The sequence below is a fragment of the Zonotrichia leucophrys genome, chromosome 2 (genome assembly GCF_028769735.1).
Source record: "Zonotrichia leucophrys gambelii isolate GWCS_2022_RI chromosome 2, RI_Zleu_2.0, whole genome shotgun sequence".
In the NCBI taxonomy this organism is placed as follows: domain Eukaryota; kingdom Metazoa; phylum Chordata; class Aves; order Passeriformes; family Passerellidae; genus Zonotrichia; species Zonotrichia leucophrys.
The window spans coordinates 39174023-39191051 of NC_088171.1; the positions used below are offsets into that span (position 1 = coordinate 39174023).

At 37.7% G+C, this 17029-nt stretch overlaps 1 protein-coding gene across 2 annotated transcripts in view; it reads left to right on the forward strand.

The window, feature by feature from the left end:
* Positions 1-15923, forward strand: part of LOC135443864 (ubiquitin-conjugating enzyme E2 E2) — a 200948-nt gene extending 185025 nt beyond the window's left edge. For both annotated transcript variants that reach the window (XM_064704628.1, XM_064704627.1), the window contains exon 6: positions 15123-15923. In XM_064704628.1, coding sequence (XP_064560698.1) covers positions 15123-15220 — 98 coding nt within the window. In that variant the 3' untranslated portion in view covers positions 15221-15923. The remainder of the gene's footprint in view (positions 1-15122) is intronic.
* Positions 15924-17029: the final 1106 nt, after the last annotated feature.

Here is a 17029-nt window from a genome sequence, read left to right on the forward strand (position 1 = left end):
AGCAGAGGCTGCTTTCTGTCAGTGCTGGTTCACATCAGGTGTTCCTTCTGCAATTTTTTTAGACTTCCCAATTATCATTCCTTCTTTTCCCCTCACCCCCAGTTGTGAAGTGAATTTAGAAATTCTGGATGACAGCAAGTTCAAGGGATGAGCCACTTCTCATTCTCCTCATTCTTGTAATTTTTTTTCTTAAAGACATAATCTGCATGTTTTACTACTATCAGAAACTGCTTCAGAATCCAATCTGAATTTTTTTGTTTTTCATTTAACATCTTATCAGCTTTGTTCAGTTTATCAAAAAGGGCTCTTGGGCTTTCCTCTGCCCGAGTACATGCTGCTGTGGTTCTAGTGAAATTTTGTTTCCTTTTTGAACATATATAGAAGACAGGAAAACTATAAGTACTCCTTATAAATGCTCATTCTTTAATAATCCATATTTAAGATTTGTCAAATGTGATGAATATTCTGGAAAATTACTGAAATACTTTTAAGTTGGTAAAACAATGTTAATTTGTCCCATTTTATGAGGCCAGCTAAGCCCTGCTACTTTGATTCTTTCCTGGCACCCACAGGCTACCAGGTGCAATGTCACAACACAGTACTATCAGACATACAACAAAACAATCTCATTTTCCCATATATCCTTTTTGTAAGCAGCAGAGGGTCATGTAAACAATGAAATTGCTCTGTTGTCTGAGATTATTTATATTCTTTAGCTTGGAGCTGGTTTTTTCCCTTTTCTTCAGAGTTTGTATACTGTACTCTGTCAGGAAGTGGGCAGGTTTCTGGGCTGTTTCAGCACAATGGAAAATGCTTTCTTTGTATCTGAAGCAGGAAAATACTCTATGCCATGTCACTCAAGCATGGCAACAAGTAACACAGAGTAAATGAAAGTTACAGCAGCCAGGAGTCAGTTCAGGGAGTAATGGTTTTTGTGTTGTTCTGAGTTGCAACATATCTTTTCTGTTTCCTGTTACATTTCTGACATGGGTTGTCTCCAGATGAGTTGAGCTGCTCAGGAGGCTCTGGCTGAGCAAAGACAAAATGCAGTGTGGGGTTGCTCTGGTGCCTCAATGCTGCTGGATGGGGAGCAGAGCAAATGGGTGCTTGGCATTAAGGCCATCCTAAGAAGTTGTCCTAAGGGAGCATGAAAGGAAAATGCAGCATGAAACTGATGGGGTTTGTTCTGCTCTCAGTGAGTGCAGAATGACTTCGTCAAAGGTGGGGTTGTCTTGAGAAAAACATGAGCAAAGAGATCCCCTCAACTGTGACAAAGTTCTTTTGGAAGAAAGTACTTGTGTATCTATAAATACTATATGTTCCCCTCCCTGTTCTGCAGAACCTGCTACATAGGTAAATTTACATATTTGGACTGATCATATCACAGAATCTAGGGCTGATTTTTACAGATTCGTGGTAGCTCATCAGTGCTTTTTCTTTCTATTCCGTTTAAAAGATACTGTGCTACACCACTTATGTTGTAGTGTGCACACAATACTAACTTCTATTCTATAGTTTGAATCACTTACAGCTTCTCATATTCTGAGCTGAGCACACAGTACCAATATGTTAAAGGCATTTAGGCACCTAAAGCTGCTGGCTGACAGCTGGTAGGGTTTTCAGTACTTCCCATGGGATTTACACATCTGAAGTCTCACTAGGAGCCTCTCAGCACTGCCAGGAAGAGACTTGCTATACATCTGGTCTTTAAATATTTGCAGACACATAAACCTATATATCTTCAACTCTGTGGACATGATCTATAAACATGGTATTAAACAGATGTAAATGCAAGAAATGCAGCAGCACGTTATGAAAATTGCATATAGATATGCATTGAAATAGAATTCATTTCCTTTGCCATGAAAAGCTGATGAAACTGTTACAAGATTTGTTCTTATCAGTTGACTAAGTCCCCTCAACATGAACTCAACTGTGGGGATTATTGTAACAGCAGGGAAAACATTTGTGAACTGTCATCCCTTTAATAGTTCTCAGGAAAATATGTCTTGGAATATCTCCTAATTATGTGTGCAGGGGGAGGAGGCTTGGATCAGGATTACTATTGATGTTGGCCTAAATCATTGCTCTTTTCAGTTGCACTTTGACAATACCTTATGGGTAGAAGACCATTATTTGTGAACATAGAGGCTTTTAGTGTGTTTAGACTTAGGCTATTCAAAGCTCACAAGACTTCATTAAAAAGATTAACACAACTATAGAAATACGATTGTTTAGAAATACTTTGTTTTAAACCCCCCATTGTGGTTTCAGAAGTCTACAGTCTGTTTAAATAATTTTTTTTCTGAAAAGTGTCTGGAAATATTTACATGAGAAAATTGGTGGGTTTATGTAATTTAGAAAGCGAATGGTAGAGATTAGTTTTAAAAATAAAATCTGGATTTTGTGGTATCCAAGGCATGATGCAGTCATTAGCTGTAGCTCCAGATGCCAGTCACAGACACACTTACCCTGTTCCTTTTTTTTTTTTTTTTTAATGTATCTGGAGCTCTGCAAAGAATAATGAGTAGAAGGAGTACAGTCACTCTCTAGCAGAAGACCAGTGCTACTCACTGGGTCAGGTACATTGCCTGCAGCTGCTCATCCCTCAGTGGTTCAGAGACAAGTGTAAAAATCCCTCAAAGCACTTTACTCACACAGTTATACACAGGAGAGGAAATTCCCTCTTAGCCACAGCTAACAGATTATGTGCTGAAGCATGACCTTCATGCTTTTACAATGGTAGCACAGGTGCTGCATGGCCACCAAGTTTTCCAATTACATCTGAGTTTCCTAAATCACCTTCTAGTATTCCTGCACTATACTTTTTGTGTGTGCTTGCCAATTTGATGTATGAAGCATCTCCTTCTTTTAACTTTTGCTAAATGTGTGTGGGGTTTTGTTTGTGTTCCTTTCTTGCCATGGAAAAGATAAACAAGACCTTTTTTTTTTCTTTTTTTAATCTTCTTTACCAAATTACCTGTCACATCTTATTTTGTGGATTTTCTCCATCTCGAAGAAATCACCTTGGATTTCAACCATTCCTTAAATGGAAAAGCTTTGACCATGCTGTTAATGATTTCTTGTCCTTTTCAGTAATGTTTCTGCTCCTAATTTGTTTTTGCTTAAGGAGATGTGAGAAAAATTGAACTTCAGACATAATAATACCTAACCATCAGTTTATTAAATGTCATCTGATTAAATCAGAGATTGACTAAAATCCAAATCAGTGAAGAGGCTTTGTACATCTGTGACTAGAAATAAATGTAAAGGGATGTAACTGGCACTCATAAGAAAAAAGAGTCTTGTCACAACACTTAACTGTTCTTCATTTTTATTATTCCTCAGAAAGGGTTTCTAGAACATCTAAAATACAGTCTTATCACAAAATGGAAGTAAAGCTGGGAAAATATACACCTGACTTTTGGGTTTGGTTTTTTTTTTGCATGAAACTTATAAAAGCTATATGATAAATATACATACTGGGCTTTTAAAAGTTGGTTGATTTCTGCTCAAGAAGTTTCTGCACAGAATTTTTTTAAGCTTAGGCTCAGCCATCAATAAATTAAATGTCCTCGGGAAAATGCATGAGTGATGGATGCTACAAATACAAAAGGTTACAATTCATTTTCTTTCCAATAAACATGTGTAATTTAAAATACTACCAGTGGAGGTTTCCTATGCCCATTAGCTCAGAGAGGAGACAGGTACTCTAGAGCATACACATAATAAATCTTTGTGTGACCCAAGACCAAAATAAGTCACAAACATTAAATGTTGAACAATGTGAAGTATTTAAATAAAGCTCTTTGTTATTTCTCATATATAAAATACAGATCTCTAGCTTAATTTCAATGAGTTCCAAGGTAAAAAGTAAAATGCCTTTTAAAATATACTGTAATATTTTTCAGTCACTAAATATTTTTTCTATGTTTCATGCAGATTTTGTCTGCCAATACAGACATGTCTTTAATCACATTGGAATCTTTTCTTTTTTTTATGAAGTAGATACATCACTTGTAGGCTTAACCCATTCTACTGAATATATTTTTCTCACTAATATAACTGTATAGATTTAAAGGAAAAATACATTAAACTAGAAAATCAATAAATTTAGGCATCACATTCTAATTTCACAATACTTTAATCTAATATTCATTATTCCCAGTCAGTAAAAATAGCTCAAATTTCAGATGGAGTAAACTGGCATCAATCCTGCTGAGCTTTTATACTCCAGATTTTTCATTTAGACTTTATTCCATTTTTCTAAGTGGGGGTTTTTTCTGTGTGTTTGTTGATTTTCTTTTTCCCTGTGTACCTTTTTTAATGTGAAGGCAAGGACAGACTTTCAAATTTCTTGCCCTACGTTTCCAACTGCCTAAGAACCACCCTCAGGACCCTAATTAGCGCAACTATTTTTAAGACTGATTTTTCTCGTTCCTAAAATACAATTATTTTTGTTTCACCGCAGAAATCACACTGCTTCACATTCTTTAAGCTCCTGAAAGGAAGCCTGCTACATTTGGCTAACAGATTCCCAATAAGAATGTGGAGTCAGTCCTGAAAAGCAAAATTTATAAGCCTGGATATGTTAGCTATTAAATCATTTAGTCTCTCACTTTCTTGCATAAGATTTCAGAAATTAGTATTCCTGAGTCATTCAGATTCTACCTTCAGAGATGATTTACACTGCTGCAAGACATGTCTCTCATATTTTGCATGGCTAATTTTCTACTTTATTCAGCAGGGGAGGAGGAAACGGTTGTTTGTTTTTTACAGTTTTGCAGATCTATCAAAGGCAACAAATAAAGCAAATTATATGCAGTGTGGGTTTCAGAATCCCTATTTTCACAGCAAATTAAGTTCAGGTGCATTAGTTGGAGTTGTAGACAGCTACTTAAATAGTAAAATATATGATGCAATTGTCCCAAATTTAAGGATGGGCTGTACTGTAAGATTTCATATTCATGTGGGATTCAGAAATAGAGCTTTGATTAGTAAATTGTTTGTAGAATTTTCCATCTGTACAAGGCTTAGAAAAACGCCCTTCTATGGAGTGGAGCATTTACAGCTCCAAGATGAATTTGATTTCAGAAAATTCTCTGGGGCTGGAATCCTCATTGCTTGGGTTTTTATAATATTGATTAGATAAAGTGGCTGTATAAAGTGGCCTGAAAGCAGAACTTACTGTAAGACATAATATTATACTAGCAGAAGGAATTCCTTAATGACCTTCTGTGTCTTTTTCATCTCTGCCTTGCGTAGCTTTTTTCCATGGCTCAATCTCAGAACTCTTTATGCCAATGCCTGAAATCATTTTGCAAAGTGATTATCATTTAGTCAGGCATGCTACTGGAGTCAATGTGACCTCTCAGGTAGGAAAGATAAGATTTCCAAATAAAGTTATTTTAACTGTTACTGAATAAGAAATTATTGCTGTAAAATATCACAAATTCAATCTTTTTTCAGTGTTGCCATGTAACTTCATTGCAACTAATCCAGGAGTAAAACTTGCCTACATGATGAGTGCTACTTATTTTGTTTAACCTGTTTTTTCCTTCTAGTCCTATTAGAACCTGTTCATAATTAGGCATAATTATATTCATGTTCTGAAGTTAATCTAGAAGTGGATAGTCCAGTTGGTTGCTAAAATGGGGTCATTTATTCACTCACCTGCTGATTCCCCAGCCATTCCCTGTATGGATAGGGAATGGAGAGGCCTGACTGCTTTTTGTGTTATTGGGTAACAGTAGGAGGTGTGTTCATGCAAGGCACACCTAAGTTCCTATTCCTGTTCCAATGGATGTTCAACCTGCCAAGGGATTTCAGGCCTTGGGCTATGAAAGAGTTTCATTTAGTAGGCCTTTAGAAGGGATAAAAACCTTCACTAACCCCACCTTTTGTAAATAAAGGCCTCTTGTATTCTTTTGACATTTTTATGGGATTCTTAATAGCAGTTTTGGATTTAAATTTGACAAATTAATAATGAGGTTTGGATTTAAATTTGACAAATTAATGATGAGATTTAATTGGACAAGAAGGGGAAAATCAGATTAAACCAAAATAAGCAGCATTCATAGCAAATATAGGCTTTTCTGTTTTCCAAGGATGAATTGCAATGGAAGTATAAAGGGATAGATTCAAGTGCAGGATTCTGAGGACTCCTGGATCTGACCTAAAATGGGTATGTTTAAGTTGAAGATTTTTTTATATTGCTCACATTCAAACACTCTTCTAAGAGTGAAAATGGCTTTAGGACTCATTTTTCTCTCAGTGTCTAAATGCCTCTAAATGTTTAAAGACCAGACCATGCAGTAGCACCTGCTCCCTTCCTGTCCTCTGGGAGTCCACTTGGCAAGTGGATCCTATAGGAGCTCCTGGTTTTCTTGCAGAGCAATCTGCCTTTGGTACATGTGATTATAGGATATTTTACCCCTCACAAAGCATGGTCACAGAGAAGAGCTTTACCTTCAGTTGCTTAGGGGTTAAACTGTTTGCTCAGGATGTGTAAGACCCATAGGTCAATCCTTTGCCTGGAGGAGGTGATTAGTGGGAAATAAGGAGAGACAAATCCAGAGGAAAACTGGTTCCTTTATTTTTAGATGGAAGAAATGCCAAACACACGAGCATTCCTACAGAATGCTATCCCTCCCTATCCCTAGCTATCCCTCTCTTAGTGAGTCTTCAGACACATGAAAAGAATCACATCCACAGTGCTTTTCTGCAAATACACTTATGACCCTATGGACAAAAGCCAGTTTAATTATGGGTCTTAGCATTTTGGTTGCTTGACAACATGTTGAGATCTGAGGGCTGTGATTTTCTTATTATCCACTCAGAGCCATCTTCCACAAGGTAAATGCATATTGCTGTAGCTTCTTCAAATTTTATCGAACCACATGCCATGTAATGTCTTTCAAATTAAGTTCTACAGTTACTAACACCATTTTATTAATTTTTTTTCTAATAGCAATGACTGCTTCCCAATTGAGTAAGTTATTATAAGCAGACACATTGCTAATGTATCTGTGCTTTTAATATTGAGACGCATCCAAGCATCAAAGTGAAGTGTGTTATTTTAGAATTTTAATTGTTCCAGCATACTGGCACATCTAATAGGTGCATGTTCTTCCTTAATTAAAGACAACTCTTCAAGATCAGTACACTGTGCCTCGCTGATCCATGATTGCCTCAGCTAACTCCCAGTCAGCCAGTAAAGTTTATAGAAATCCTGCTAAAAACTGAAGACTGAAAAAAAAAATCTTTCTCTTTAAACAAGAATGATTTCTCTTGGCAAGATACAGAGATGAATCACTGCCAACACTTTCCTTTAAGAGCTGCGTTAATAAAATTGGGCCAGATAATACTCCTTATTTCTGAAACATCTTTTTCTTAGGCAGCCTCATATTTCACACAGGTCTGTGGTAGGTAGCCTGACAGCAATCAAACACAAGTCTAGAGAGAGGAATGAATTTCTCCCTCCATGCTTACAAAATGGATATTTTAGTAAATGGATGTTTCCTAGACTAGATTTGCAGAGCTCTTTTATTTTTGAAGATAGGTAACATTTTTTTCTCCAGACAGTGGTTTGGACATTGTAATCAAGTCACGTATGCCTTCATATTTGTGTAACTGCAATTATTGTGCAAACTTAACAGAAGTCAAATGCATTTCTGGCAATTCTACAGAGCTCAAAACTTACAGTCAAGTCATGGGTGGCAGCCTTTTTTGTGACATACATCTGTACAACCACATTTATGAAAGTATCTAGATACCTTGCCTGGGTGATGGAAAAGCTTTAGTCCAGCTTCACAGTTGGGAAGCTAAGGCACCACTGTAAGAACACTTAACTTTCTTTCTATATATATTAGAATGTTTCTATTGAATGTTGAGAAGTGAGCAGACAAATCTGTAAAACTAGTGTCTGAAGTGAGAATAATATAATGAGACTTCATTATGAGTCATATTATATGGTTTCTACTGTGAACTGTAATTTCTAAAATTGATATTAGCTTCACTGACTTTTTCCTAGTAGACATTTGATCTTTCTAGAATGTGCTCCTTTCTCCTCTAGTGATGACCATTTTTTATTTTTACTGAAAAAACTAATTTTATTTGTTCTCCTTTTGTAATACAGTGTTCATTGATCACTTTATCATTCTTCTGTATTGCTTTCGACGAGCCCCGCAGATGGTTAAATACGTTCTGTGTGGACAGTTGAAATTGTGATTTTGTGAAAGTCAGGAATAAATTGTAGTTCAGCTTGTAGGCTGTGTAAAGCAATTCAGAGCCCTGGTACCCCCCTTTGTTCTGCCTTGAATCACGCTGTTGTTCCAGTTCGTGCGCGTGTGTTGATCAGGCTCCCGACCGCGAGCTCGTTTTATTGCTGCACAAACAGGGATTAGCGCTGCCGCGCTCCTTTTCACTCGTGCCCTGGGCTTCAGCACTCTTCTCAAAGGTGAAAGGTTAGTGGAGTAATTCAGTGGGCCACTTCACCTGTCTCTGCCCCCAGAGAATTACTTAGTCTGTGCATTATTATTAATGACAGCAAAAGAGAGCAGCACTGCTGCTCTAAGATCACTAAAGGATGCTGTGATGCCTTTCAGATATTTCATTTTCTACATCAAAACTCACAGTATCCTTGACATGGTCTTCTAGGAGTTCACTGAGTTTGAAACAGGTGATATATGGCTAACTATGAAAACTTCCTGAGGCAAAGTGACACAATAAATAAAATTACTCACAAACAATTCATCTTCTCTTAATCCCTTCCTCTTGGAGTACTAAATTGTTCTGTGACATATTTGGTATAGCATGTCTCACACTGCCTTTGCAATTTTCACTGACTGGTCTATTTATAACACTAACCTGGATACCACTGAAAACACTGCAAGAAAGTATAATTACATATTAAATAATTTTTAAATTCAGGGTGGTTTTGGTGTGAATCAAACTGTCACCATTTGCTGTTAAGAAAACTGGTGTTTCACTGAAGTGTTAGAATAAGACCTTTCTGTGCTTGTCCCAGTCCTAAATTTAATTTTTTTATTTTCTTTTTTAGTTTCCCTTTTGGGTCTTAAAGATTGGTACAATATTAAAACCAACTAAATTGTACTCAGAAGTCTTGGGTTTCACTGCAAACCAATATATGAATATATTCTCTCCTTCACTGCTATTTGCAATGAAAGCACCAAACAAAATGTAGCTACTGAAAATATGCACTTTTATTCTGGGGAGGTTTGGTTTTGGGGTAACCAATCCTGCCTGATGTACAAAGATAACTCCAATGCAGGTATCCTGTAGATAACATAGAAACCACATTGACTTTTCCTTAAAAAAAAAGAGCTCAAGCTCTCCACATTCTTTTTCATTGAAAAATAAATACAGCATAATATCTAGTAAGAGAGGCTGTTTTAAAAGAAACAAACAAACAAAAAATAGTATTCCCTAAACCAAAAACTCTTCTAAATGTGTACCTGAAGTTAAAATAACTAGAAAATTACTTGTTTCACATCACACATCCTGCCCAAAGAATAGGAAATGTTTAATTTTTGCTGACTGCTGTTTCAGTGCAGGTAGATCTGTAGAGCCTCTCAACAGGGTGCTCTCACACCTGTGAGCATGGAGTCAGTTCAGGAGTAGGAATAAGACCTTTCAAATTACATCTAACCTTTGGAAATTCTTCCACGTTAATTCTTTTCTTCAGCTGGAGCCCAACTCTTTACAGCCTGATACAGAGCTGAATTCAAACCTGGACCAAGAAAAAAGTACATTATAAATATTTGGCTGAAGAAACTGTGAGATTTTTATAGGGCTGTGGGTTTTTTAGATTTTAAGGTATTCAAGAAATCTTCTGAGAACCTGCTTGTGGTGATATAATAACTGGCTCCATCAGCTGTTTTCTACTAAAACTGCAAAATATTGCAATGGAAATAAAATTCTACTTTATAAAAGCTCATAAAAATATATAAAATGCATACAAACACCATAATGTACGTTTAAAGTCTAAATGTGTGTCTCTTTAACCATGTTGGCATTACCAATTGGAACTTCATTGCATATTGTGTGGTTGATGGGGAAGGCACACTGAAATCAAGCTGTTAAACACACCATCTCCGTTTTTTATTTCACTAGAGTATGTTTGCTGTATTTTTAAAAGAGCATTGCAAAGCCCAGGAGATGAATTCTACTCTGAAATTGCTATTTGCTGACATAGAAATAGCTGTAAAAATACAAGCTGAGAAAAATACAGTGTAGCAATATATTTTCATTTATTTGGGGGGAAAGTAGTTTTTAAGGAAGAATTATAGTCTGCCTTCTGAATGATAAAGCAGTTTAACTAGCATTAAACACAGCTGAAATTTTGTAATGACCCAACCTCAGCTCATCCAAATCCCCAATAGCATTAACTCCCTAGAATTGAACTGTAAATTTGATTAGCCTTACAATAGACATGAGACACAAATGTTCTTCCTTATACAGTCATATTCAGTGGCTGAAAAAGAAGATGACAAGGTATTGTGGAGCAGTGCATCCAACCTTTTTAAGCTAGGGACAAGCTCCAGCTCACCCAGCTTTCAGAATCACATAAATACAGGGCAATTTCATGAATTCTAATATAACATGAGGATTACATATGGTGAGGTGAGGAGGGATTTCACAGCTGCAGTCTTCCTATAAATCATCCAGAAGATTTTTTTCATACTCTAGTTCTTTAAATTGACATTTTCCTTGTAAAGTACATTGCTGAACCATAGCTTCTGTCCTTGCCTGAATAATATGGTGCCTTTTTTAAACATTTTCCTTACTCATTTTCCTTACTCCTTCTCTGATGTGAAATTTGATCCTGTAATTCCTGGTGTGTTAATATTTTGCATGGAGTTAATCACAGTACAGGATAAAAAATTTCCTTCACACAAATTTAAAGGTCATGGGGGCATCCTAGGGTGGGGTTTTAGAAGAAATAGTAAATTACAAGGCCTAAAGATTTCTGGGCCCAGAGTTGCAGCAGCTCCTCCAGGCTGGCACAGCCACCAGCACCCCAAAGGCTGGGAAGCCCATTCCTGCCCACAGGACAGGGAAGGAGTTGTGCACAGAGGGTGCCATCCCAGCCCTCAAGCCAGCCACCGCACATCTGGTGATCTCCCGCCAGGCTATGAGTTGCATAGATATGCTTTTTTATTTATTTATTGTAGGCTTATTTTAATTTCTTTCACAAGATTGTTTCAGCAACACATTCCTGGCATAGCTTTATACTCCTATCCCCTGGTAATTGTTGTCATTTGGACACAGTCCTGTTTAGAGTGAAATTCTGAAATCAACCCTGATGCATTGATGAATCATGCTACTTCTTTAAGGGAAAGAAACCATTAAAAACTAGAGCAGTTGACTAGTTATAGAAACAAATGTCTAGCATCAAGATTAAAACCACAGATATATACAAATGGAAAATATGAAAGCCTTCTGGTAGTGGGAAATGGAAACAAAAGAAAAATGTTGTTATGAATTTTGAGATCCAATTTTCCTTTTCATCTCCTAATTAGATAGTTTATGCAGTGGTTGTTTTATAAATACATATTTGGCCCTACTAATGGATATTTCACAATAACCCTTAAGCAGTGCAGCCCAGCTGAGCACCAGGTGGTGCTCAGCCATGTGCTCCATAGCATAGGGGGGTAAATGGGGACCATTGTTTCTTCCTCATACTTGGTATTTTGTAGGATTTCTTCCTCATACTTGATATTTTGTAAGACTTGGGCACTATAGCAAAGGCTTGTTCATGTTGGGAGTTAAATCTTTTAATTGTTTTAATTAAGATGCTTCAATTTATCTTGTAATCTCGGTGTTACGCCCGTCACGGTGAATTACGCAGCAGCGGTGACTCGTGACTCATGAAGTGTTGAGAGATGTGTGTCCTTGGACCTGCTGGCTGGAGCTGCCCACACAGCTGCAGGGAGAGACCAATGGCATTTCTGGAGCTCACACGCTGCCTTTGCATCCTGTGGCACAAATGCAGCTTCAAATTGGCTGCTGCGCCCCTGCTTGGGTGGCTCTGGTCTGAAGTTTACATTTCCCTCCTCGCCAGCTGTCCTGGCTTCCCAAACAAAGCAGTTGTGCCTCCTGATGGCTTTATGGCTTCACAGCAACTGCTAAAATAAGCCAGTTCTTCAAGCACCTATTAAAGTGCCCTTTTTTAAGCCCTCATACATATTTACATGTGACACAGCTCCAGACCCGCTGACAGAGATGTGAAATAGCTGAGTCTCGCTGTCAATAACTACTTTTCTATTCCTGAAATAAATTCCTTGCTCTCAAATGAGTAAGTGGCTTTCCCAAACTGTGGGTTTGTTTTTTTATTCAGTATTGTTATACTTAAAAAAACCACCCAGCCAAACTGAAAAAACCAATGTCATTGCTGTAATTACTGAAAGTACCTTTTAGTAGTGTTTGCTTTGCAGCTGGCTGGGTGCAGCTGGTCCTGCTCATGCTACAGAAAGCAAGGACTTCTCTTTGCTTCCAAGTCCTGCTTCACTGGCTTAGGGGAAGCACCTGAGATGATTGATAGTTGATTCTCAGGTCACTCAGCAGGAATTTACACACCCACAACCAAAGCTTTGTAGACCTCAGACATATTAGAGGCCATCACCTCCACTCTTTCAGCTGCCAAACAAAACACTGCAGAGACAAAGGCTTGAACACATGGATAAATAAACAGCCCAGTCCTTTACATTCCTGGACTTGAACACATTTCCACACCTTGCCAAGAACACCTCTCACTGACTCACCCCAAAGGAAAGGAGACACTGTCCCATGCTGGAAGGAGATTGGGGGAAGAGCCTGTACCTTCCAAAGCCTTGTAAAGATGCATGGTTTTGGAATACTTTCTTGCTCCTAAAAGGAGATATAGAGGAAACCCCACACTAGGAAATCAAACTTTCTAATTATCATCGAGGTTTGGGGATGATGATGTGCTCCTCAGTAGCCTTGCAGTATATCAAGGAAATCAATTTACAGCTCCCAATGTGAAATTCATGCTTTCACAGAAACATTCATCCTGCACATGAAAAATCTTCCAGATTTGAACTAAATAAACCTTTACTACGGCACATCACTGTTCACTGACTCATACAAGGTTTTATAAAGATCTCAGAGGCATCACTTTGAATATACACTAAACCTCAATAAGAGCTTGCCGCATTCCAGATGGTAATGCTGAGATATTCCTGCAACCCTTCCCAGCCAGATGCCTCAGAGGCCAAACCCCACCTTCCCCTACAAGCATGAAAACCAGGATATGCCTCAAATTTTGCTTCAAAGATTCCTTTCAAGTTCAACCTTTAGTCTCAATTTCTCCACAAGCATGTGGAAGTGTTTCTTTGCACAGGAGCCTTGCCTCCAAGGAGGATGTGGGAATTTTCAGCAGTGCTCTCACACTCATCCCCAAGCTGCTATTACACTATGACAAGGTTTCACTGTTGCTACTTAGGGAAATCTTTTTCAAAGAGAAATGTTGCCCTTTCCTATAGCTCAGGTTCCCCATTTACCCTGCAGTGCTTCTCAAACCTCATTTCAGCCACAAATAACTTTTTGCTACTTAAGAGCCTGTAGACTGTTAACCTCCTATTTGCACAGGACAAAATCCCTCAGATAATCCCCTATACAGTTACTCTTCCTGGCTGTGGAGTTAAAGGTGATATACTTTCCAGTCTACAACTTTTAAATTTTATCTTAGATCAGATACACTTCTTTTACACACATGCATGTAAAAATAATCCAGTCCAGGCCTCAGTGACTTCCTCTGGATATATTAAGATATTAAAGGTAAGCACAGGCAGTAAAGTGCAGGACTGAGACTGCAGGGACTTAGTACACTGCAGTCACAATGATAACTTGTCCTGCTAATTTAGAAGGTACAAACTTAACATTCAAATCAGGGTCTTCCTGAAAGTGCAGGTTATGCATGGAAAGCGAAAGAATTTGTTTTAGTAGATATTACTCACTAATATTCACTTATTACTCACTAATATTCGGTGAGATTGGCAGTCAGCCAATGAAGTGATTTTTGGCTAAGCCAGTGTGTTTCCCCTATCACAAACTCTTATCATCAACAACCAAACAAAAAAGCCCAGATTTACTCTGCTTGACAGAAGGCCTGACATCTTGTCCCAGGAATTTCCGTGGTTAACAGTGCAAGCACCACACTCAGATTACAACTGTACAGAGAAAGCCAATGCTCAGATTGTTCAGTGGCACCATCTTCAGACAGCATCAAAGCTGATTAATACCTGGCTTTCACAAGAAGTCATCTTCATCTCTCCTAAGTCACGGAAAAGTGTGGTATCAGTGCCTCTGGACATGCATGGTGCAATCTCAGAACATTTACTGTCACAGCAGAAGTATCAAGTGCATGTGTTCCCCTCAAAAAAGGAGGGAAAGTATAAATTTTGTATGCTTAAAATGAGAATATGTTTTGTCTGAAAAAGAAAGAAGTTGATGAAATACAGTCATTTGTGAGAATGTCTTGTCTTGGGTTGTTTTATTTAGGGTACTGATTGGTTTTGATTAATTATTTGTGAAGTAATTCGTTGATCCAGGCCATATCATGCAGCATTCTGGCCATAGGAATGTTCAGAAAGATCCCATAAATTAAATTTAAAAATCCCAAAATTTGGAATTAACTTCTGTTGCTTTGGAAATGGTACTTGTTGCCCTAATTCCTTACATTTCTTTATGCTTTGAAACTAAATGTATTTTAAAGAAAACAAAACAACATTCAACCTGATAATAGAATTAAAGCTCATCCTCTTCTTAGGTGAGAATATGAATAGTTGTGTGAGTTCTAATACAATAAATAAATTGCATCACCTGAAGGTGAGTTGTAGCTCAAAATAAAATTATCAGAACATTTTTTTTGTGAGGTAGAACTTCAGAAAATTGTTTCAGTGATATGTTTACAAGACATGTATAGCTAATTGCCATCCATCTTGCCTTCATCTCTTTCCTTCCCTGCTTTGAAAACAAGGCTGGCATATGTGGGCACCTTGTTGGACCTAAGAGAACTGAAGGAATGTGGATCTAAAAAGGGGCTGACGTGCATTTCACGGTTTGTGTTTCCTTTTCAGCTGACCCCCTGGTTGGAAGCATTGCCACTCAGTACATGACTAACAGAGCAGAGCACGACAGAATGGCCAGACAGTGGACCAAGCGATACGCCACATAGGAACCTCCTCTAGGATTTGCTGGACCTGTGCAAGCACATTCACTAAGTGCATCAATAGCCCTTCCCTTCATTCTTATTTTTTATTAAATCTTGAACCATTTTGTGACAAAAGGTTGTCCTTACTTCCTTTTTTTTTGTTTTGTTTTGTTTCATTTTTGGTTTATTTTTTATTTTTATTTGTTCTGGTTTTTTTTGTTCTGTTAACTTGAAAGTTGTTTCCCTCAAATGTAGACAGGGAATTTTGGTTATCAGTGCAAAGAATGTTGGATCTGTAATAGTATAGAGCTTTATCAGAAAGCTTTGTATTAATGTGTGGGGTTGTTTTTTTTTCTTTCATGTGGTTTTGGGGAAAACAAACAAATTCAGAATTATATCTCATTTCTACTTAAATGTAGTGTTTAGGGTTATTTTTTTGTACTGAAGTCTTTAATGGTGGGTGCATGCTACTGGGAACAAGTTTTGTATAAAAGCTTAAAATCAAGAATCACTGTGCATTACTAAGACTGTGTTTATCACTAGCCTTCTGTTTCCCACACAAAAGGCTATTGCATTGAACAAATTAATATGTATTTTGATTTACTTAAAAAACAAAAAAAAAAGTGCTTGTAAATTTCTTAGGGACCTGCCACTTTTGACTGTGGATCAGTTGATGTACACTTGTATTATTAAAGCACTCAATAAAACACTGTGGCTGATAAATGCACTTCTTGCAGGACGGTGCTTTTGCGTTTATGCAGCACAGGCTGCTTAGTCCTCACATCATACAACTGCAGGTTAAAAAACTATTTTTAGGCCTGAACTATTCACTTCTTCTCAACAATGCATTTCTTAACTTGGAATTCCTCATTGTGTCTTTCTTCATATACAAACATCTTCCAAGTTCCAAGGCCTTTCTTTCATATGTCTCTGCTCAGCCTTGCTATTCAGGAGCCTCTTGCTGCATCTTTTACGCTGTAGCTTCACTACATCCATCTTGTTACATTTAAAATAGTTGGCAATAAAAATAGCCTTGCAGTGAAAGCAGAATATTGATGTTGATTTTATACAGCAGGCCTCATTTTGCCTTTCTCCAAGCTCTTTGACTGTAAAAGCAACTGTTATTTAAAAAAAATAAATGAAGGTTTTCGATGGGAAAATTGAGCCCACTGCACCAATCATTCCCAGCACATTCAATGATAAGGATATTTCTATTCAGATTTGACCTTCAGGCTAATTTTAGATATGCAGCCATGGAGGGAAAACTTCTACTTGGCTAAGGAAATGTGTGGGTGTTGTGATTTAGAAAATATATACTGTGATGCTGATAGCTGAATGTTCTTTGTGTTGCAAGGCCTATTGGAAAATCCCTGTCTCATATAATTAAATGTTACAGATGCTATATACAGTGCCTGCTTGCCCTCTCCCCTCTCTCCTTGCGTCTTATGTTTAAAGAAGATCTTATCTTGAAGAAGATACATTGCAGGGTCACTGTAAACAGGGAGTCAGGGAGACCAAATCCCGTCACACTGCAACCCTATTCAACCATCATGAAAACTAAAGCAGTCAAGGTGACACCACACGGTGTCTCTACACCCACCACTGCATTGCTCTGCATTTCCAGGCTCTTTTGTTTTTCTCTTGGTCATTTGCTAATAAACTAAGCAGACATTCAGCTTCAGTCTGCTGGTGAGTTGCCCTCTGCATGAAGAAAAGCTAAACATTGATGTAGCTGTAGATGGTCTATAACTACCACCCCAAGAACCATGGGGATCTCAGAGAAATAATCAGACTCTGTTGATCAAAGCAAACAGAGAGTCTTCTGCTGTCTGT